This window comes from Ciconia boyciana, unplaced genomic scaffold, assembly GCF_034638445.1.
Source record: "Ciconia boyciana unplaced genomic scaffold, ASM3463844v1 HiC_scaffold_38, whole genome shotgun sequence".
In the NCBI taxonomy this organism is placed as follows: Eukaryota; Metazoa; Chordata; class Aves; order Ciconiiformes; family Ciconiidae; genus Ciconia; species Ciconia boyciana.
The window spans coordinates 639581-661968 of NW_027328406.1; the positions used below are offsets into that span (position 1 = coordinate 639581).

Here is a 22388-nt window from a genome sequence, read left to right on the forward strand (position 1 = left end):
TAAGGGATCAGGGGCAGCCCCAAGGGGTCCTATGGGTCTCCTTTGGGTCCTATGGGCATCCTCGGGGGTCCCATGGGTCTCCCTGGGGTCCTATGGGTCTCCTTGGGGTCCTATGGGTGCCCCTCGGGGTCCTATGGCTCTCTGCAGGGTCCTATGGGTCTCCCTGGGGTCCCATGAGGATGTAGGAGGGAGCCATCCTATAGGGATGGGGGCCCCTATGGTTTCAGGGGTGGCCCCAGGGGGTCCTATGGGTCCCCCTCAGGGTCCTATGGGTCTCCTTGGAGTCCCACAGGGATGTAGGGGAGAGCCATCCTATAGACATAGGGGTTCCTAAGGGATCAGGGGCAGCCCCAAGGGGTCCTATGGGCATCCTCGGGGGTCCCATGGGTCTCTCTGGGGTCCTATGGGCCTCCCTGGGGTCCCATGGGGATGTAGGGGGGAGCCATGCTATAGGGATGGGGGTTCCTATAGCATCAGGGGTGGCCCCAAGGGGTCCTATGGGTCTCCCTGGGGTCCTATGGGCCTTCTTGGGGTCCTATGGGTCTCTTTTGGGTCCTATGGATCTTCCTGGGGTCCTATGGGTCTCCTTGGGGTCCCAGAGGGATGTAGGGCACAGCCATCCTATAGAGATGGGGGTTCCTATAGCATCAGGGGTGGCCCCAAAGGGTCCTATGGGTCTCCCTGGGGTCCTATGGATCTCCTCAGGGTCCCACAGACATATAAGACAAATCCATCCTATATAGATGGGTGTTCCTATAGCATCAGGGGGGGCCCCAAGGGGCCCTATGGGCCTCCCTGGGGTCCTATGGATCTCCTTGGGGTCCTATGGGCCTCTCTGGGGTCCTATGGATCTCCCTGGGGTGCTATGGGCCTTCTTGGGGTCCTATGGGCCTCCCTGGGGTCCTATGGATCTCCTTGGGGTCTCACAGGGATGTAGGGGGGGAGCCATCCTATAGAGATAGGGGTTCCTGTAGCATCAGGGGTGACCCCAAGGGGTCCTATGGGTCTCCCTGGGGTCCTATGGGCCTCCCTGGGGTCCTATGGATCTGCTTTGGGTCCTATGGGCCTTCTTGGGGTCCTATGGATCTGCTTTGGGTCCTATGGGCCTTCTTGGGGTCCTATGGGCCTTCCTGGGGTCCTATGGGCCTTCCTGGGGTCCTATGGATCTGCTTGGGGTCCTATGGATCTGCTTTGGGTCCTATGGATCTCCTCAGGGTCCCCCAAAGATGTAGGAGAGAACCATCCTATAGGAACAAAGGTCCCTATGGGGGGGGCGGTCAGGGACAGCCCTGGGCTGCTATAGGGCAGAGCCATCCTATAGGGCTGGGGCTCTCCATAGGGACAGCCCTATAGAGGAACCCTATAGGGCTGGGGCATCCCCCCCCCCATTACCTTCGTCCCCGTCCACCACCGAGATCTCCTCGTCCAGCAGCATCAGGGGGTCGGCCTGAAATTGGGGGGGGGGGGGGTGAAAGTCACCCCCAGGCCCCCCCCCCCCCCCCAATTTTGGGGGTGCAGATTTGGGGGGTGCAGGGGGGAGGGGGAGGTAAAGGTGGGGGGGTCCCCCGTTTCGTCCTCACCTCGTCGTCCACCTCCTTGGCCGTCCCCGGGAGGGGCTTATATTCGGGGTCCTCGCAATCTTTATCGAAATCCACGCTGCGGGGGACAACGATGAAGAGGGGGTCCCCAAAATACCCCGACACCCCCAAAAACCCCCTGAGCCCCCCAAAATACCCACACACACCCCCCGGGGGGGGGGCCTCAGCCCTTGAAGAGGTTGAACTCATCCCGGCCAAAAGCCGGTCGGTATTAGCATGGCGTGGTCATCATCGGCACCCCAAAAATTGGGGGGGGGGTGTCCCCCCAAAAATGGGGGGTCCCTGAAAATGTGGGGGTCCCCGAAAGAAGGAGGTGGTCCCTGAAAGGGGGCGGCCTTGAAAGGGGGGGTGTGGGGATCCTAAAGTGGGGCTGGGGGGGGGTCAGGGGGACCCTGAAGTGGGGCTGCGGGGAAAAGGGGAAGCCCAAAATGGGGCTGGGGGCACCCCAAAGTGGGGCTGGGGCACCCCAAAGTGGGGCTGGGGCACCCCAAAGCCCCCCATAGTGGGGTCAGGACACCCCAAAAAGGGGGTAGAGCACCCCAAAGCCCCCCTGAGAGGGGCTGGAGCATCCCAGGACACCCCAAAGAGGGGCTGGAGCACCCCAGGACACCCCAAAGAGGGGCTCGAACACCCCAAAGAGGGGCCGGAGCACCCCAAATCCCCCAGAGAGGGGCTGGAGCACCCCAAATCCCCCTGAGAGGGGCTGGAGCACCCCAAATCCCCCAGAGAGGGGCTGGGGCACCCCAAAGAGGGGCCGGAGCACCCCAAATCCCCCCAGAGAGGGGCTGGGGCACCCCAAATCCCCCCAGAGAGGGGCTGGAGCACCCCAAAGAGGGGCCGGAGCACCCCAAATCCCCCCAGAGAGGGGCTGGAGCACCCCAAGTCCCCCCTGAGAGGGGCTGGAGCACCCCAAATCCCCCAGAGAGGGGCTGGAGCACCCCAAAGAGGGGCCGGAGCACCCCAAATCCCCCTGAGAGGGGCTGGAGCACCCCAAAGCCCCCCAGAGAGGGGCTGGAGCACCCCCGGACACCCCAAAGAGGGGCTCGAACACCCCAAAGAGGGGCTGGGGCACCCCAAATCCCCCAGAGAGGGGCTGGGGCACCCCAAATCCCCCCAGAGAGGGGCTGGAGCACCCCAAATCCCCCCAGAGAGGGGCTGGAGCACCCCAAAGAGGGGCCGGAGCACTCCAAATCCCCCCAGAGAGGGGCTGGAGCACCCCAAAGAGGGGCCGGAGCACCCCAAAGCCCCCCTGAAAAGGGCTGGAGCATCCCAGGACCCCTCAATGAGGGTCCGGAGCCCCCTAAAAAGAGGCTGGGGCACCCCAAATTTGTGGGGGGTCCCCCCAAACTCACCCTTCCCCGACATCCAAGCGCTGCTCGGCAGCGATAGCCTTCTCGTCGGGGCGGCCGGCTTTCTCCAAGAAGCAGAGAGCGGGGTCGGCGCGCATGGTGTTGTATTTCTCGTAGCCTGCTCCCCGAAAAAAAAAGGGGGGGATATACACTGTCACGATCCCAATTCTGCCGGGTTTCACCCCAAAATTGGCTTCCCCTCCGCAAGGTACCGTGTTTGAAGACCCCGATGAGGAGGGATTTGTCGGCTTCGGCGTCCCACCAAGCGGTCGGTACCTCCAGCTGCTCCACCAGCGGGAACCAGATGTCGATCTCGCTGTTGGGGAGGGGGGGGAAATGGGGTGATTGGGGGGGGTTTGGGGGGGTCAGGGGTACCCCAAAATGGGGTTGGGGCATCCCAGAGTGGGGCTGGGGGGGTTTAAGGGGGGCGTGGAGGGAAGCGGGGCAGCACAAAGTGGGGCTGGAGGACCCCAAAGAGGGGCTGGGGCACCTCAAACCTCCTCAGAGTGGGGCTGGGGCAGCCCAAAGTGGGGCTGGGGCACCCCAAAGTTGGGCTGGGGCACCCCAAACCACACCCAAGAGGGGCTGGAGCACCCCAAAGTGGGGCTGGGTAACTCCAGGACACCCCAAAGAGGCTCTGGAGCACCCCAAACTGGGGCTGAGGCACCCCAGCACACCCCGAAGTGGGGCTGGAGCACCCCAAATTTGGGCTGGGGCACCCCAAAGAAGGTCTGGAGCACCTCAAACCTCCTCATAGTGGGGCTGGAGCACCCAAAATTGGGGCTGGGGCACCCCAGGACACCCCGAAGGTGAGCTGGAGCACCCCAAGACACCCCAAAAAGGCTCTGGAGCACCCCAAAGAGGAGCTGGAACACCCCAAAGTTGGGTTGGAGCATCCCAAAGCCCCCCATAATAGGGTTGGGACACCCCAAAGTTGGGCTGGAGCACCCCAAACCACCTCAAAGAGGGGCTGGAGCACCTCAAACCTCCTCACAATGGGGCTGGAGCACCCCAGGACACCCCAAAGCTGGGCTGGAGCACCTCAAACCTCCTCATAGTGGGGCTGGAGAACCTCAAATTGAGGCTGGGGCACCCCAAACCACCCCAAAGAGGGGCTGGAGCACCTCAAACCTCCTCAAAGAGGGGCTGGAGCACCCCAAAGAAGGTCTGGAGCACCCCAACCCACCTCACAGTGGGGCTGGAGCACCCCAAAGAAGGTCTGGAGCACCTCAAAGTTGGGCTGGAGCACCTCAAACCACCTCATATTGGGGCTGGAGCACCCCAAAGAAGGTCTGGAGCACCCCAACCCACCTCACAGTGGGGCTGGAGCACCCCAAAGAGGGTCTGGAGCACCTCAAAGTTGGGCTGGAGCACCTCAAACCACCTCATATTGGGGCTGGAGCACCCCAACAAGGCTCTGGAGCACCTCAAACCACCCCAGAAAGGGTCTGGAGCATCTCAAAGAGACCCTGGAGCACCTCAAAGAAGATCCTGTGGACTCACCTGGCCACCGCCCCGGCCAGCACCTTCTCCGCCTGGTCCCCGATCACCTCCTGCCGCAGGTAGTAGAGCATCCGCACCCTCAGCAGAACCCTGGGAGATGGTGGGATGGGGCGGTCAACCAAAAAGAAACCATTGGGCTGGGTTTGGGGGACAAGGAGACCTCCAAGGAGACCTCCAAGGAGACCTCCAAGGAGACCTCCAAGGAGACCTTGACCCACTTGTTGCATTGGTGCTTGAGGTGCTTCTTGTAGCTCTCGTCTTGGAAGAGGGTGTCGGGGTTGTACTTGCGGATCCACTCGGCTTTGTGGACATCAAAGGTGCTTTGAGATTTGACCTTCTTCCCCTTACGACCTCGAGGAACCGGGATGGAAAGACCTGGAGAAAAGCGGTGGAACAAGAAGAAAGACGTCAAGGTGGGACCTCAAGAGGTCCCCGGTTGTCCCTAAGCTCCTGTAGACCCTCACCCGAGTGGTTTTGGAGCTCCTTGGCCTTGCCGTTCTCGGTGGGGCTGATGAGGTCCCAGATGAAGCCCTTGATGTTCTCGTCACCTCGGTAGTGGAGGAGACAGTAGACCAGGATGGCCCGGCAGATGGTCTCCACGTCTCGCTCCGAGAGACGTCGCTTGAACCGCCCGTGGGACAGGATCTCCCGCCATCGGCCCCAGCTGGTGGTGGAGGACGGGGTCAGCGGCCGGGGTGGACCTTGGCTGGTGTTTCCCCACCTCCCAGCATCCATCTCCACCAAACATCTCCTTGTGGTTGCCACCAGAGCAGAGCTGGACTTGGTCTTGGTCTACTCTCTCCCTCGACCATCTGCTGGTGGTTGCCACCACAACAAAGCTATACCTGGACTTCGTCTGCTCTCTCCAAGCATCTGCTGGTGGTTGCCACCACAACAGCGCTGGACTTGGGCTTGGTCTGGTCTCCAACCCAAGTATCTGTTCATGGTTGCCATCAGAGAAGACCTGCTCTCCTCTCTTCCCCAACCATCTGCTCGTGGTTGCCTCCACAACAGAACTGGACCTGGTTTGCATTGTCCACCAAGCATCTGCTCACGGTTGCCACCAGAGAAGAGCTGGAGCTTGTCCGCTCTCCTCCAAGCATCTGCTCATGGTTGCCACCAGAGCACACCTACAGCTGGACTTGGTCTGCTCTCCCCACCAAGAACCTCCCTGTGGTTGCCACCACAGCAGAGCTGGACCTGGTTTGCTTTCTCCACCAAGCTTCTGCTCATGGTTGCCACCAGAGCACACCTACAGCTGGACCTAGCCTGCTTTCTCCACCAAGCTTCTGCTCATGGTTGCCACCAGAGCACACCTACAGCTGGAGCTGGTCTGCTTTCTCCACCAAGAACCTCCTCGTGGTTGCCACCAGAGGGGAACTGGACCTGGTTAGCATTCTCCACCAAGCACCTGCTCATGGTTGCCACCAGAGCACACCTACAGCTGGACTTGGTCTGCTCTCCCCACCAAGAACCTCCCTGTGGTTGCCACCACAGCAGAGCTGGACCTGGTTTGCTTTCTCCACCAAGCTTCTGCTCATGGTTGCCACCAGAGCACACCTACAGCTGGACCTAGCCTGCTTTCTCCACCAAGCATCTGCTCATGGTTGCCACCAGAGCACACCTACAGCTGGACCTGACCTGCTTTCTCCACCAAGAACCTCCTCGTGGTTGCTACTAGAGGGGAACTGGACCTGGTTTACCTTCTCCACCAAGCTTCTGCTCATGGTTGCCACCAGAGCACACCTACAGCTGGACCTGGTCTGCTTTCTCCACCAAGAACCTCCCCGTGGTTGCCACCACAGCAGAGCTGGACCTGGTTTGCTTTCTCCACCAAGCTTCTGCTCATGGTTGCCACCAGAGCACACCTACAGCTGGACTTGGTCTGCTCTCCCCACCAAGAACCTCCCTGTGGTTGCCACCACAGCAGAGCTGGACCTGGTTTGCTTTCTCCACCAAGCATCTGCTCATGGTTGCCACCAGAGCACACCTACAGCTGGACCTGACCTGCTTTCTCCACCAAGAACCTCCTCGTGGTTGCCACCAGAGGGGAACTGGACCTGGTTTGCCTTCTCCACCAAGCACCTGCTCATGGTTGCCACCAGAGCACACCTACAGCTGGACTTGGTCTGCTCTCCCCACCAAGAACCTCCCTGTGGTTGCCACCACAGCAGAGCTGGACCTGGTTTGCTTTCTCCACCAAGCTTCTGCTCATGGTTGCCACCAGAGCACACCTACAGCTGGAGCTGGTCTGCTTTCTCCACCAAGAACCTCCTCGTGGTTGCCACCAGAGGGGAACTGGACCTGGTTAGCATTCTCCACCAAGCACCTGCTCATGGTTGCCACCAGAGCACACCTACAGCTGGACTTGGTCTGCTCTCCCCACCAAGAACCTCCCTGTGGTTGCCACCACAGCAGAGCTGGACCTGGTTTGTTTCTCCACCAAGCACCTGCTCATGGTTGCCACCAGAGCACACCTACAGCTGGACTTGGTCTGCTCTCCCCACCAAGAACCTCCCTGTGGTTGCCACCACAGCAGAGCTGGACCTGGTTTGCTTTCTCCACCAAGCTTCTGCTCATGGTTGCCACCAGAGCACACCTACAGCTGGACCTAGCCTGCTTTCTCCACCAAGCTTCTGCTCATGGTTGCCACCAGAGCACACCTACAGCTGGACCTGACCTGCTTTCTCCACCAAGAACCTCCTCGTGGTTGCTACTAGAGGGGAACTGGACCTGGTTTGCCTTCTCCACCAAGCTTCTGCTCATGGTTGCCACCAGAGCACACCTACAGCTGGACCTGGTCTGCTTTCTCCACCAAGAACCTCCTCGTGGTTGCCACCAGAGCACACCTACAGCTGGACCTGACCTGCTTTCTCCACCAAGAACCTCCCCGTGGTTGCCACCACAGCAGAGCTGGACCTGGTTTGCCTTCTCCACCAAGCACCTGCTCATGGTTGCCACCAGAGCACACCTACAGCTGGACTTGGTCTGCTCTCCCCACCAAGAACCTCCCTGTGGTTGCCACCACAGCAGAGCTGGACCTGGTTTGCCTTCTCCACCAAGCACCTGCTCATGGTTGCCACCAGAGCACACCTACAGCTGGACTTGGTCTGCTCTCCCCACCAAGAACCTCCCTGTGGTTGCCACCACAGCAGAGCTGGACCTGGTTTGCCTTCTCCACCAAGCATCTGCTCATGGTTGCCACCAGAGCACACCTACAGCTGGACTTGGTCTGCTCTCCCCACCAAGAACCTCCCTGTGGTTGCCACCACAGCAGAGCTGGACCTGGTTTGCCTTCTCCACCAAGCATCTGCTCATGGTTGCCACCAGAGCACACCTACAGCTGGACCTGACCTGCTTTCTCCACCAAGAACCTCCTCGTGGTTGCCACCAGAGGGGAACTGGACCTGGTTTGCCTTCTCCACCAAGCACCTGCTCATGGTTGCCACCAGAGCACACCTACAGCTGGACTTGGTCTGCTCTCCCCACCAAGAACCTCCCTGTGGTTGCCACCACAGCAGAGCTGGACCTGGTTTGCTTTCTCCACCAAGCTTCTGCTCATGGTTGCCACCAGAGCACACCTACAGCTGGACTTGGTCTGCTCTCCCCACCAAGAACCTCCCTGTGGTTGCCACCACAGCAGAGCTGGACCTGGTTTGCTTTCTCCACCAAGCTTCTGCTCATGGTTGCCACCAGAGCACACCTACAGCTGGACCTGACCTGCTCTCCCCACCAAGAACCTCCTCGTGGTTGCCACCAGAGGGGAACTGGACCTGGTTTGCCTTCTCCACCAAGCACCTGCTCATGGTTGCCACCAGAGCACACCTACAGCTGGACTTGGTCTGCTCTCCCCACCAAGAACCTCCCTGTGGTTGCCACCACAGCAGAGCTGGACCTGGTTTGCTTTCTCCACCAAGCTTCTGCTCATGGTTGCCACCAGAGCACACCTACAGCTGGACTTGGTCTGCTCTCCCCACCAAGAACCTTCCTGTGGTTGCCACCACAGCAGAGCTGGACCTGGTTTGCCTTCTCCACCAAGCACCTGCTCATGGTTGCCACCAGAGCACACCTACAGCTGGACTTGGTCTGCTCTCCCCACCAAGAACCTCTCTGTGGTTGCCACCACGGCACAGCTGGACCCAAGCCCATCCTCACCCGTAGACCAGCAGATGCTTCTCCACGCGGAAGCAGTCGGTGCGACCGTAGGCGTGGTGCAAAGCGTGGTGGTGCCGGTCGTGGCGACGAGACCGAGGTCTCTCCTCGTCCTCGCTCTCCAGGTCCGAGAACTCCACCAGATCATCGTCCCGAAGCGTGCTGAAGTGCCGCGTCTGCTTGCGCACCCGCGGCGTGTCGATCACCAGGTTGTTCTGGACACCGGGATGGAGAAGACCCATCAGGAGCTGCCCCACCCCACCCCACTCCACCCCACCCCATGGTTGTCTCCTCCAACCTTGCTGTTCAGCAGGTCCAGGTCCAGGTCGGCTTTCTTGGCCCACTTCTGCCAGAAATTGGGGTCATCCAAGGCGATGTCGGTGCGGTTTTCGGAGGCCACGAAGCTCGCCTGGGGTCGGACGAGAAGTTGGAGATGTTCACGTGCATCTCCGAGGTGGGACACGTCCCACCCCCCACCCCCGGCCCCGTCACCGGTGGAAAAAGCACGTGGAGATACCTTGGCGAAGGTGGAACCCTTCCCCTCGCTCTCGATGGTGATGGTGGTGGTGCGGCGCAGCAGGATCTGGTCTATGTCCTCCTCGCAGAACTTGGAGCCTTCGTCGTCCTCTTCCATGATGGCCGCGTAGGCCCCCTTGCGCAGCAGGTCCTCGATCTCCTTTTTGGAGAACTGCTGGATCTGCCGGGAGGGTGGACAAGAGGGGTGAGCGTGGGGTGAGGCAACCTTCAGGCCCCATCCCAAACCACCCCCAAGCCCCGTGTTCCTCAAGAGTAGGGTCTTCACAACGTGGTTCCCTTGGAGAACGTCAGCCCTGGGGTCTTCACACCCCGTTTCCCTTGGAAGACCTCATCCCCATGGTCTGCACGCCCCGTTTCCCTTGGAGAACACCATCCATGGGGTCTTCACAACACGTTTCCCTTGGAGGAACCCCTTCCCCATGGTCTTCACACCCTGTTTCCCTTGAAGAACATCCATGGGGTCTTCACACCCCATTTCCCTTGGAAGACCTCATCCCCATGGTCTTCACACCCCATTTCCCTTGGAAGACCTCATCCCCGTGGTCTTCACACCCCGTTTCCCTTGGAGAACACCATCCATGGGGTCTTCACACCCTGTTTCCCTTGGAGGACCCCATCCCCATGGTCTTGAAATCCCGTTTCCCTTGGAGAACCCCATCCTCGTGGTCTTCACACCCCGTTTCTCTTGGAAGACCTCATCCCCATGGTCTTCAAACCCTGTTTCCCTTGGAGAACACCATCCATGGGGTCTTCACACCCTGTTTCCCTTGGAAGACCCCATCCCCATGGTCTTCAAATCCCGTTTCCCTTGGAGAACCCCATCCTCGTGGTCTTCACACCCCGTTTCCCTTGGAAGACCTCATCCCTGTGGTCTTCACACCCCGTTTCCCTTGGAGAACACCATCCATGGGGTCTTCACACCCCATTTCCCTTGGAAGACCTCATCCCCATGGTCTGCACACCCCGTTTCCCTTGGAAGACCTCATCCCCGTGGTCTTCACACCCCGTTTCCCTTGGAGAACACCATCCATGGGGTCTTCACAACACGTTTCCCTTGGAGGAACCCCTTCCCCCTTGTCTTCACACCCCGTTTCCCTTGGAGAACACCATCCTCGTGGTCTTCACACCCCGTTTCCCTTGGAAGACCCCATCCCCATGGTCTGCACGCCCCATTTCCCTTGGAAGACCTCATTCCCTGTGGTCTTCACACCCCATTTCCCTTGGAGAACACCATCCATGGGGTCTTCACACCCTGTTTCCCTTGGAGGAACTCCTTCTCCATGGTCTTCACACCCTGTTTCCCTTGGAAGACCTCATTCCCTGTGGTCTTCACACCCCGTTTCCCTTGGAAGACCTCATCCCCGTGGTCTTCACGCCCCGTTTCCCTTGGAGAACCTCATCCCCGTGGTCTTCACACCCCGTTTCCCTTGGAGAACATCATCCATGGGATCTTCACACCCCGTTTCCCTTGGAAGATCCCATCCTTGTGGTCTTCAAACCCCATTTCCCTTGAAGAACACCATCCATGGGGTCTTCACACCCCGTTTCCCTTGGAAGACCTCATCCCCGTGGTCTTCACACCCCATGTCCCGTGGAGAACACCATCCATGGGGTCTTCACACCCCATTTCCCTTGGAAGACCTCATCCCCATGGTCTGCACACCCCGTTTCCCTTGGAAGACCTCATCCCCATGGTCTTCACACCCCGTTTCCCTTGGAAGACCTCATCCCCGTGGTCTTCACACCCCGTTTCCCTTGGAGAACACCATCCATGGGGTCTTCACAACACGTTTCCCTTGGAGGAACCCCTTCCCCCTTGTCTTCACACCCCGTTTCCCTTGGAGAACACCATCCTCGTGGTCTTCACACCCCGTTTCCCTTGGAGAACACTATCCTTGTGGTCTTCACACCCCGTTTCCCTTGGAAGACCCCATCCCCATGGTCTGCACGCCCCATTTCCCTTGGAAGACCTCATCCCCGTGGTCTTCAAACCCCGTTTCCCTTGGAGAACACCATCCATGGGGTCTTCACACCCCATTTCCCTTGGAAGCCCTCATCCCCGTGGTCTTCACGCCCCGTCTCCCTTGGAAGCCCTCATTCCCAAGATCTTCGTGCCCTCTTTCTCTCGGAAGACCCCTTACCCCCGCGATGTTGCCCTCACGTCCGCTCATGGACTGCAGCACCGCCTTGTCAAGCCCCAACTTGAGGCTGGCCTTATCGAACATCTCCCGCTCGTAGGAGTTCCGCGTGATGAGGCGGTAGACCTTCACCGCCTTGCTCTGCCCGATCCGGTGACATCGCGCTTGGGCCTGGAGAAAGAAGATGACGGGTCAGCTCGGGATGAAGGTAACGTGACACCGAGCCCGCGGCGGTGAGGTGGACCCGGTGGCTACCTGGAGGTCGTTTTGGGGGTTCCAATCGGAATCGAAGATGATGCAGGTGTCGGCGGCGGTGAGGTTGATGCCCAAGCCACCCGCCCGCGTGCAGAGGAGGAAGACGAAGCGATCCGAGTCGGGCTTGCTGAAGCGGTCGATGGCGGCTTGCCGTAGGTTGCCCCGTACCCGGCCATCGATCCGCTCGTAGAGGTACCTACAGGGTCACCAAAACCACGTTAGAAGGAGGGCACGAGAGTCCCCCCGGGCCACCCGTCGTCCCACCTCTCACCTCTTCTGGATGAGGTAGTCCTCCAAGATGTCGAGGCATCGCACCATCTGGGAGAAGATGAGCACCTTGTGGCCGCCGGCCTTCAGCTTGGGCAGCAGCTTGTCGATGAGCACCAGCTTGCCGGCCGAGCGGACCATGGCCTGGAGATGGAAGTCGTGGGGGACGTGGTGGTGGCAAGACTCCCGAAATTCGGCCAAGATCTTCTCCTCCGCGCCTGTCGGGTGGGGACGGGACCGTCAGTGGGGTGACCGAGGTGGTGTGCGAGACCTTCTCAAGAGACACCCCACCAAAACAAGACTTGAGGGGCATCAAAGCCCAACCAGATGAGCTGGAGGATCTCCTCTACCATGACTTTGAGCCCACCAGGCAGCTCTACGGAGGTCGGAGAAGAGAAACCCCCAGATCCAAGAGGCCACCAAGTCCCTGGTGGAAGCAAGGGCAAGGCCAGGAGAAGCAGGGATGGGGTGGTGTTGACCCCCGAGGTTGTCCATCGGTGGTGGGAAGATAAGAGACACCCCACCACGCCCTTGGCCAGCCCTGGTTCCTCACCGTTGATGAGGTAGGGGTGGTTGCAGCACTTGCGCAGCTCCATCATGGTGTTGAGTAGGTTGGGCATGTTGGTGTGACCGGCGCCTTTGGAGAGGAAGGAGAAGTTCTTCTCCAAGATGGCCCGGTAGTACTTCTTCTGAATGTTGGTCAACTCCACCTCAATGATGGTCTCTTGCTTGGGCGCCAAGTTCTTCTCCACGTCCTCCTTCAACCGACGGAGCATCATGGGCTTGAGGATGGCCTGGAGCTTCTGCACCTGCGGGTGGCACCAACGGGGAGAAGTCACCGTGGGCCAGGTAGGACCCAGGCGACCGGGGAAGGGTCCGGGGTCTTCCCGATGTCCTCACCTGCTCCTCCGTCTTGAGGTCCCCAAAGTCCTTGAGGAACTCTGCTTCAGAAGGGAACTGGGAGGGCTCCAGGAAGTGCAAGAGGCTGAAGAGCTCTTCCACCGTGTTTTGGAGCGGGGTGCCCGTCAAGAGGACTTTGTGTTCCTGATGACCAGGGGGTGCAGAACGTTAGGGCTTGGGGTGGGGTAGGCATGGGACAGGCCCAAACATCTCCAGATGTAACCAAGACCCCACACGCACCTTCAGGACCATCCCCTGGGGCAGGGGATGAGCCCAAACATCTCCACATGCAACCAAGACCCCACACGCACCTTCAGGACCATCCCCTGGGGCAGGGGATGAGCCCAAACATCTCCACATGCAACCAAGATCCCACACGCACCTTCAGGACCATCCCTTGGGGTGTGGAACAGGCCCAAACATCTCCAGATGCAACCAAGACCCCACACGCACCTTCAGGACCATCCCTTGGGGCAGGGGATGAGCCCAAACATCTCCAGATGCAACCAAGATCCCACACGCACCTTCAGGACCATCCCCTGGGGCAGGGGATGAGCCCAAACATCTCCAGATGCAACCAAGACCCCACACGCACCTTCAGGACCATCCCTTGGGGCAGGGGATGAGCCCAAACATCTCCAGATGCAACCAAGACCCCACACGCACCTTCAGGACCATCCCTTGGGGTGTGGAACAGGCCCAAACATCTCCAGATGTAACCAAGACCCCACACGCACCTTCAGGACCATCCCCTGGGGCAGGGGATGAGCCCAAACATCTCCACATGCAACCAAGACCCCACACGCACCTTCAGGACCATCCCTTGGGGTGTGGAACAGGCCCAAACATCTCCAGATGCAACCAAGACCCCACACGCACCTTCAGGACCATCCCCTGGGGCAGGGGATGAGCCCAAACATCTCCACATGCAACCAAGACCCCACACGCACCTTCAGGACCATCCCCTGGGGCAGGGGATGAGCCCAAACATCTCCAGATGCAACCAAGACCCCACACGCACCTTCAGGACCATCCCCTGGGGCAGGGGATAAGCCCAAACATCTCCACAAGCAACCAAGACCCCACACGCACCTTCAGGACCATCCCTTGGGGTGTGGAACAGGTCCAAACATCTCCAGATGTAACCAAGACCCCACACGCACCTTCAGGACCATCCCCTGGGGCAGGGGATGAGCCCAAACATCTCCACATGCAACCAAGACCCCACATGCACCTTCAGGACCATCCCTTGGGGTGTGGAACAGGCCCAAACATCTCCAGATGCAACCAAGACCCCACACACACCTTCAGGGAACCCAGCTCTACCACCCCGGAGAGGAGTCGGGGTCTCCCCGTCCCTTGTCTCCTTCTCCATTCCCACCCCATCTCTCACCAGGTCCATGTGTTTGAGGCTGTCAAGCAACTTGCAGTTGCGGTTCTTCAGGCGGTGGGCCTCATCGATGATGACACAACGCCACTCGATCTCCCGTAGCTCGGGGCAGTCGGAGAGGATCATCTCGAAGGTGGTGATGAGCGCATCAAACTTGTAGGCTCCGGGGATGAGACGACCCTGGGGTGGAGATGAAGGTGGCTCCAACCTCGTCCCCAAAGCTTGAGAAGAGGTTTTTGGGAAGGTCCTGCGACCAAGAACCACCAAAGCCACCCTACCCGCGAGTCCTTGCAGTACATCTCGTACTGTTGGATCATCTGCCGGGAAGCCAAGCTGCCGTGGTAGACGATGCTGTTCATCTCCGTCCAGGTATTGAACTCCCGTTCCCAGTTGGTGATGGTGGAGAGCGGGGCGATGACCAAGAAAGGACCGCGGATGCCGACGTTGTAGACCTCTTGCAAGAAAGCGATGGACTGGATGGTCTTACCCAAGCCCATCTCGTCGGCCAAGATGCAGTTCTGCCTGCGGGGAGGCGAAGAAGGTGGCCGGTTGGTCGTCGGGGGCGGTGGCAATGTCCCCTGCGTGTCCCCACCATCCCGTCCCACCACTCGCCTGTTGTACCAGTTGAAGAGCAACCAGTTGACCCCCTCCAGTTGATATTCGCGAAGCTGGTTGTGATTCTTGTACTCGTGGGAGAGCTCCAACTTCTTCCAGGAACCGGCTTGGGGACGAGGCTGAGGAGAAAGAGGGGGACGGAGAAGACATCGTGGCTGCCGAAATTGAGGGGAGGGACGACGCGGGGAGGTGGGAGAGGACCTGGACGCTCACCAAACGCTTGAGTTCCGGGTGTCGGGCTTGGATGCGCTTGAATTCTCCGATCTTCCCTTCGTCTACGTCCTCCTTGAGCTCCCAAGTGCTGTCCTCGTAGGGTAGGGAGCACCACTTCACCAGGTAGTAGACCACCGGCTGCCACCAGAGGTGGGGACACACAAAAAAAATAAAAATAATTAAAAAAAAAGGGGGTGTCGGTGAGGAGGAACCCCATTTTGGGAGACGAGGGGTCCACCACCGCCCCCGTCCTCACCTCCCCGTTGTCCTTGTCGACGCTGTGAGACTCATCCAAGATGCGGTCCACCTCCACGTAGTCGGGGTTGAAGGGTTCTTCATCCTTCGTGGGGGGGGGGGGAAATGGAGGGAGCAGTGAGTGGCCTCCCCAAATTTCTAGACCCTCCCCCCAAAACCCCTCCCTCGAAACCGGCACCTCATGGAAGAAATGGCGCATCTGAGTCATCTTCGTCTTGAAACGTTTCAGTTTCTGGTGGATCCTCTTGTCCTTCTCCAGCTGGTCGATGGTGGCCCACTCGCAGTGGAGATAGGAGCTGGGGAGGTGGAGATGGTGGGGGGGGGGGGGGGAGCAAAGGGTCATGTCCACGTGCCAAAACCTCTCCCCCCTTCCCCGGTGAAGTTCTTTGGGGTCAAAAAAGCCGTTTTCGAGCAACGTCGGTGCAAGAAAACCCTTTCTCAAGACCCGCCTCGTCGTAGAGACGTCAACGAGTTGTCCCCGCCCAGGGCGGCGAGCGTCGGGCTCGGCCACGCGCCCTCTCCGTTGGGTTCGTAGAGCTCAACCCAACGTCGTGGCCCAATGAGGAGCCCACCGATAGGTGACGAGGGTCCAAACGTGCCGTTGAACCCAGGGGACACCCCCCACACCGATCCCACCTCACGCGGCCACCTACTAGTTCTTGTATTTGACGAAAAACTCCTCCGACTCCGTCAACTGCCCCGACGGAAGCTGCGGAGAAGCAGGTGGGACGTCAACATGGGCAAAACGCCGGCAAAAGACCCCCCCCCCACCGCTGCCGTGGGGGTCCCTCACCTCTTTCTTCACCACCCTCATGGAGAGGACCTTGTCCACGATGGCCGCGTCCTCCTCGCTGGGGTTTTCCTGAAGATGGGGAAAAGAATTGTTGAAGATGATGGTGGAAGGAGATGGAAAAAGGTGAGGAACAATATGGTGGACACCACGGAGGACATCTAAGAAGACAAAACTAAGACCCCCACCACAAAAAACTGCATGGAGGGCAACGTCTCGCCCTCCGGCTCCGGCTCCGGGGCGGGCGGCTGCGGGACCGGGAGCTGCTCGGGTCGGACCGGTCCGGTCACATCCAACTCTTCATCCTCCTCATCATCGGTGATCTTGATGTCCAAATCTTCCGTGTACTTCTTACGCTTGACCTGCCGATTCGACCGTCGCTTCTGGAAGGAGAAAAAGAGGACAGGATGGGGTCCTCCCCGTGCCGAAACGACGCGGATCCCCCCCCCCGCCCCGTCGGCGGCGGCGTCTCCGTACCTGCACGCTGGTTTCTTCTTCCTCCCGCGGCGACTGCGCCGGCATCACCTCGGCGTCCGAGTTGTCGGAGGAAGCGTTGCGCTTGCGTTTCTTCCCCACCACCGGCGTGATGGTGCTAAGGGGGGGTGAGGTGAGGTGGGGCGTTAGGAGGGTGGAGGTGGAGGGGTGGAGACCTTCTCCGGGGCGTAGTGCGAGGGCCAAGGGTTGGGGACAATGAGACCAAGGGTTGGGGACAATGAGGGCCAAGATTGGAGAACGAGGCCAAGGGTTGGAGGACAACGAGGACCAAGGGTTGGAGGACAATGAGGCCAAGGGTTGGAGAACAATGGGGACCAAGGGTTGGAGAACAATGGGGACCAAGGGTTGGGGACAACGGGGACCAAGGGTTGGAGAACAATGAGACCAAGGGTTGGGGGACAACGGAGGCCAAGGGTTGGGGGACAACGGGGACCAAGGGTTGGGGGACAACGGGGACCAAGGGTTGGGGGACAACGAGGGCCAAGGTTGGAGAACGAGGCCAAGGGTTGGAGGACAACGAGGCCCAAGAGATGGGGACAATGAGACCAAGGGTTGGAGAACAACGAGGGCCAAGGGTTGGGGACAACGAGGGCCAAGGGTTGGGGACAACGAGGGCCAAGGGTTGGGGACAACGAGGGCCAAGGGTTGGAGGACAACGAGGCCAAGGTTGAAGAACGAGGCCAAGGGTTGGAGGACAAGGGCCAAGGGATGGGGACAACGAGACCAAGGGTTGGAGGACAACGGGGACCAAGGGTTGGAGGACAACGGGGACCAAGGGTTGGAGGACAACGGGGACCAAGGGTTGGAGGACAACGGGGACCAAGGGTTGGAGGACAACAGGGACCAAGGTTGGAGAATGAGGCCAAGGGTTGGAGGACAACGAGGCCCAAGAGATGGGGACAATGAGACCAAGGGTTGGAGAACAACAAGGCCAAGGGTTGGGGACAACGAGGCCAAGGTTGAAGAACGAGGCCAAGGGTTGGAGGACAAGGGCCAAGGGATGGGGACAACGAGACCAAGGGTTGGAGGACAACGGGGACCAAGGGTGGGGGACAACGAGGACCAAGGGTTGGGGGACAACGAGGACCAGGAGTTGGAGAACAACGAGGACCAAGGGTTGGAGAACAACGAGGGCCAAGGTTGGAGGACAATGAGGCCAAGGGTTGGGGGACAACGGGGACCAGGAGTTGGGGGACAACGGGGACCAGGAGTTGGGGGACAACGGGGACCAAGGGTTGGGGACAATGAGGCCAAGGGTTGGGGACAATGAGGCCAAGGGTTGGGGGACAACGAGGCCAAGGGTTGGGGGACAACGAGGACCAAGGGTTGGGGGACAACGAGGACCAAGGGTTGGGGGACAACGGGGACCAGGAGTTGGGGACAACGAGGACCACGGTTGGGCGCAACACCAGAACCACCCCAACCAGGAGACCCCGCCCCAGGCCAGCCCCCTCCCACCTAAATTTGGGTGAAAACACCACAGTTTTTGGAGCTGAGGACATCTCACCTGGGTTTGCTGCGTCCCTTGCTCTTGCCGGAACCACCTTGACCTTTGCCCTTGCGCGGTCTCTCCTCCTTGGGTCCCCCGCGCTCGCCGGTCCCTTTCCGGCGGCGTTTGCGTTCGCCCTCCTCCTCGGGCCGGACGCTGGGCAGCTCGTCCTCGTTGAGGACACGGGGGATGTTCTGCTCGCCCCGGGCGCGGGCGCGGGCGATGGCCTCGGCTACGATGCGGTTGGCTTTCTCCTGCTTCTTCTGGTGCTCCAATTTGCGGCTCTCCTCCGAGGCGCCTCGCGAGCCGGGGCTGGCCAGGGCGGCCACCTCGCTGCTGCTCAGAACTTTGACCACCGATAGACCAGGAGAACCGCCCTGAGATGAGCCGGCCTGCGGGGAGAGACGAAATGATGGGGGGCACCAAGGTTGGGCGCAAGAGGACCAAGGTTGGGGCCACCAGGACCAAGGTTGGGGGCCACCACCAGGACCAAGGTTGGGGACAACACAATTAAGATTAGGGCCACCAGGACCAAAGTTGGGTGCAACAGGACCAAGGTTGGGGCCACCAGGACCAAGGTTGGGGGCCACCACCAGGACCAAGGTTGGGGACAACACAATTAAGATTGGGGCCACCAGGACCAAGGTTGGGGCCACCAGGACCAAGGTTGGGGCCACCAGGACCAAGGTTGGGGGCCACCAGGACCAAGGTTGGGGGCCGCCACCAGGACCAAGGTTGGGGGCCGCCACCAGGACCAAGGTTGGGGGCCGCCACCAGGACCAAGGTTGGGGGCCGCCACCAGGACCAAGGTTGGGGACAACACAATTAAGATTAGGGCCACCAGGACCAAAGTTGGGTGCAACAGGACCAAGGTTGGGGCCACCAGGACCAAGGTTGGGGGCCACCACCAGGACCAAGGTTGGGGACAACACAATTAAGATTAGGGCCACCAGGACCAAAGTTGGGTACAATAGAACCAAGGTTGGGGGCCACCACGAGGACCAAGGTTGGGGCCACCAGGACCAAGGTTGGGGCCACCAGGACCAAGGTTGGGCACAACAGAATTAAGATTAGGGCCACCAGAACCAAGGCTGGGGCCACCAAGACCAAGCTTAGGGTCACCAGGACCAAGGTTGGGAATAACAGGACTAAGACTGAGGCCACCAGGACCAAAGTTGGGTGCAACAGAACTAAGGTTGGGGCCACCAGGACCAAGGTTGGGGCCACCAGGACCAAGGTTGGGGCCACCAGGACCAAGGTTGGGCACAACAGAATTAAGATTAGGGCCACCAGGACCAAGGCTGGGGCCACCAAGACCAAGCTTAGGGTCACCAGGACCAAGGTTGGGCGCAACAGAATTAAGATTAGGGCCACCAAGACCAAGGTTGGGGCCACCAGAACCAAGCTTAGGGTCACCAGGACCAAGGTTGGGCGCAACAGAATTAAGATTAGGGCCACCAGGACCAAGGTTGGGGCCACCAGGACCAAGGCTGGGGCCACCAGGATGGGTGGGACCAAATCCGGGTGCAAAGCCAGGACAAAGACTTGGTTGCAACCAAAACCAAGCGTCGGGCGCAACACCGGGACCAAAGCTCGGGCAGAACGGGCACCATCGTTGGACGCAACACCGGGACCACCCCACCAAGAGCACCCACCACCACCCAGACCCCCAAAAGCTCCTCAGCTTTGACCCACCCCACCCCAAAACCCCACCGACGCTCACCTGGGGCTGCAGGACCACCTTCAACGGCACCGTCAACCTCTGCCCCGTGCCCCCCACCACCTGCGGCACGGACGAGACGGTGACGGGGGCCGCTTGCCCACCGGCGCCGGTGGGTTGCTGGAGAAGCTGGATCTTCTGAGGAGCTCCAGGTTGGCCGGCGGGAGGTTGTTGAACCTGAAGCTGGATGGTGACCACCTTGGCGGGTTGACCCGGCGTCCCTTTAGCTTGACCGAGAGCGGCCAATTGGTTGCCCTGCAGGACGATCTTGCCCGGCAAGCTGCCCAACACCACGTGGCGTTGACCGGGCGGGGCGCTACCGCCCGGCGGCTGTTGCAGGACCAGCGTGATGCGTTTCGATTCGCCCTATAGGAGAAAAGGGGCGGCGGTCAGCGCGAGAACGGGGAGTTGGGGACGTTTGGGGACGCCGGGACGTGAGTTTGACCCGCAGGACCTCAGGAACCCCGGTGTGGGTTGGTGACCCCAGCACTGAGGTTCTCAAGAACTTTGAGGAGCTCGCTGTTGGGAGGTGACCTCGATCCTGGGGACCTCAGGGACCTCGGGGACCTCGCTGTAGGGAGGTGACCCCAACCCTGGGGACCTCAGGGACCTCGCTGTTGGGAGGTGACCCCAACCCTGGGGACCTCGGGGACCTTGGGGACCTCGCTGTTGGGAGGTGACCTCGATCCTGGGGACCTCAGGGACCTCGGGGACCTCGCTGTTGGGAGGTGACCCCAACCCTGGGGACCTCAGGGACCTCGCTGTTGGGAGGTGACCCCAACCCTGGGGACCTCAGGAATCTTGGGGACCTCGCTGTTGGGAGGTGACCCCAACCCTGGGGACCTCGGGGACCTCGTTGTTGGGAGGTGACCCCAACCCTGGGGACCTCGGGGACCTCGCTGTTGGGAGGTGACCCCAACCCTGGGGACCTCAGGGACCTTTGGAAATCCTGCTATGAGAAGATGACCCCACCCTTGAGGACCACCATGGACCCCAACCCCATAGACCCCCGTCAACCCACCCTGAGCCCCCCAACCCCAAGGACCCCAACCCCATGGAGATGATCTCGACCTGGGAGACCACCACCATCCCACCCTGAGGCCCCAACCCCATGGAGATGAGCTTGATCTTGGAGACCACCACCACCCCATCCTGAACCCCCCAACCCCATGGACCCCAACCCCATGGAGATGTTCTCAACCCTGGGGACCTCAGGGACCTTGGGGACCCCACCGTGAGGTGACCCCAGCCCTGGGGACCTCAGGGACCCTTTGGAAATCCTGCTATGAGAAGATGACCACCACCCCACCATGAAGACCCCAACCCCATGGACCCCCATCAACCCACCCTGAGCCCCCAACCCCATGGACCTCAACCCCATGGACCCCAACCCCATGAAGATGTTCTCAACCCTGGAGACCACCACCACCCCATCTTGAACCCCCCAACCCCAAACACCTCAATCCAACGAGATGACACCACCCTTGAAGACCACCACCACCCCACCATGAAGACCCCAACCCCATGGACCCCCATCAACCCACCCTGAGCCCCCAACCCCATGGACCTCAACCCCATGGACCCCAACCAGATGGAGATGTTCTCAACCCTGAAGACCACCACCACCCCACCGTGAAGACCCCAGCCCCATAGACCCCAACCCCATGGAGATGTTCTCAACCTTGAAGACCACCACCACCCCACCATGAAGACCCCAACCCCATGGACCCCCATCAACCCACCCTGAGCCCCCCAGCCCCATGGACCCCAACCCACAGAGATGAGCTTGACCTTGGAGACCACCACCATCCCACCAGGAGCCCCCAACCCCATGGAAATGTTCTCAACCTTGAAGACCACCACCACCCCATCTTGAGCCCCCCCAACCCCAAACACCTCAACCCAAGGAGATGACTCCCACCATGAGGACCACCACCACGCCACCGTGAATCCCCCAGCCCCATGGACCCCAACCCCATGGAGATGTTCTCAACCTTGAAGACCACCACCACCCCATCTTGAACCCCCCAACCCCAAACACCTCAATCCAACGAGATGACACCACCCTTGAAGACCACCACCACCCCACCATGAAGACCCCAACCCCATGGACCCCCATCAACCCACCCTGAGCCCCCCAACCCCATGGACCTCAACCCCATAGACCCCAACCCCATGGAGATGTTCTCAACCCTGGAGACCACCACCACCCCACCGTGAAGACCCCAGCCCCATAGACCCCAACCCCATGGAGATGTTCTCAACCTTGAAGACCACCACCACCCCATCTTGAGCCCCCCAACCCCAAACATCTCAACCCAACGAGCCAACCCCACCCTTCAAGACCACCACCACCCCACCATGAAGACCCCAGCCCCATAGACCCCAACCCCATGGAGATGTTCTCAACCTTGAAGACCACCACCACCCCACCGTGAAGACCCCAGCCCCATAGACCCCAACCCCATGGAGATGTTCTCAACCTTGAAGACCACCACCACCCCACCGTGAAGACCCCAGCCCCATAGACCCCAACCCCATGGAGATGTTCTCAACCCTGGAGACCACCACCACCCCACCGTGAAGACCCCAGCCCCATAGACCCCAACCCCATGGAGATGTTCTCAACCCTGGAGACCACCACCACCCCATCTTGAGACCCCAACCCCAAACACCTCAACCCAACGAGCCAACCCCACCCTTGAAGACCACCACCACCCCA

At 60.2% G+C, this 22388-nt stretch overlaps 1 protein-coding gene across 1 annotated transcript in view; it reads right to left on the minus strand.

Annotated features, from left to right (window-relative positions):
• Positions 1 to 22388, minus strand: part of CHD8 (chromodomain helicase DNA binding protein 8) — a 32244-nt gene that overhangs the window by 9033 nt on the left and 823 nt on the right. Inside the window, exons 2-28 of the mRNA XM_072849226.1 lie at positions 19670 to 20032; positions 17965 to 18338; positions 16440 to 16554; positions 16151 to 16345; positions 15966 to 16034; positions 15826 to 15881; positions 15351 to 15468; positions 15174 to 15257; positions 14918 to 15055; positions 14702 to 14823; positions 14368 to 14611; positions 14093 to 14269; positions 12700 to 12843; positions 12353 to 12608; positions 11804 to 12017; positions 11533 to 11728; positions 11281 to 11448; positions 9120 to 9299; positions 8901 to 9011; positions 8606 to 8817; positions 4915 to 5114; positions 4669 to 4825; positions 4451 to 4540; positions 3160 to 3263; positions 2951 to 3065; positions 1581 to 1656; positions 1393 to 1447 (exon numbers count right to left, since the gene is read on the minus strand). Of these exons, the coding sequence (XP_072705327.1) occupies positions 1393 to 1447; positions 1581 to 1656; positions 2951 to 3065; positions 3160 to 3263; positions 4451 to 4540; positions 4669 to 4825; positions 4915 to 5114; positions 8606 to 8817; positions 8901 to 9011; positions 9120 to 9299; positions 11281 to 11448; positions 11533 to 11728; positions 11804 to 12017; positions 12353 to 12608; positions 12700 to 12843; positions 14093 to 14269; positions 14368 to 14611; positions 14702 to 14823; positions 14918 to 15055; positions 15174 to 15257; positions 15351 to 15468; positions 15826 to 15881; positions 15966 to 16034; positions 16151 to 16345; positions 16440 to 16554; positions 17965 to 18338; positions 19670 to 20032 (4333 nt within the window). The remainder of the gene's footprint in view (positions 1 to 1392; positions 1448 to 1580; positions 1657 to 2950; positions 3066 to 3159; positions 3264 to 4450; positions 4541 to 4668; positions 4826 to 4914; positions 5115 to 8605; positions 8818 to 8900; positions 9012 to 9119; positions 9300 to 11280; positions 11449 to 11532; positions 11729 to 11803; positions 12018 to 12352; positions 12609 to 12699; positions 12844 to 14092; positions 14270 to 14367; positions 14612 to 14701; positions 14824 to 14917; positions 15056 to 15173; positions 15258 to 15350; positions 15469 to 15825; positions 15882 to 15965; positions 16035 to 16150; positions 16346 to 16439; positions 16555 to 17964; positions 18339 to 19669; positions 20033 to 22388) is intronic.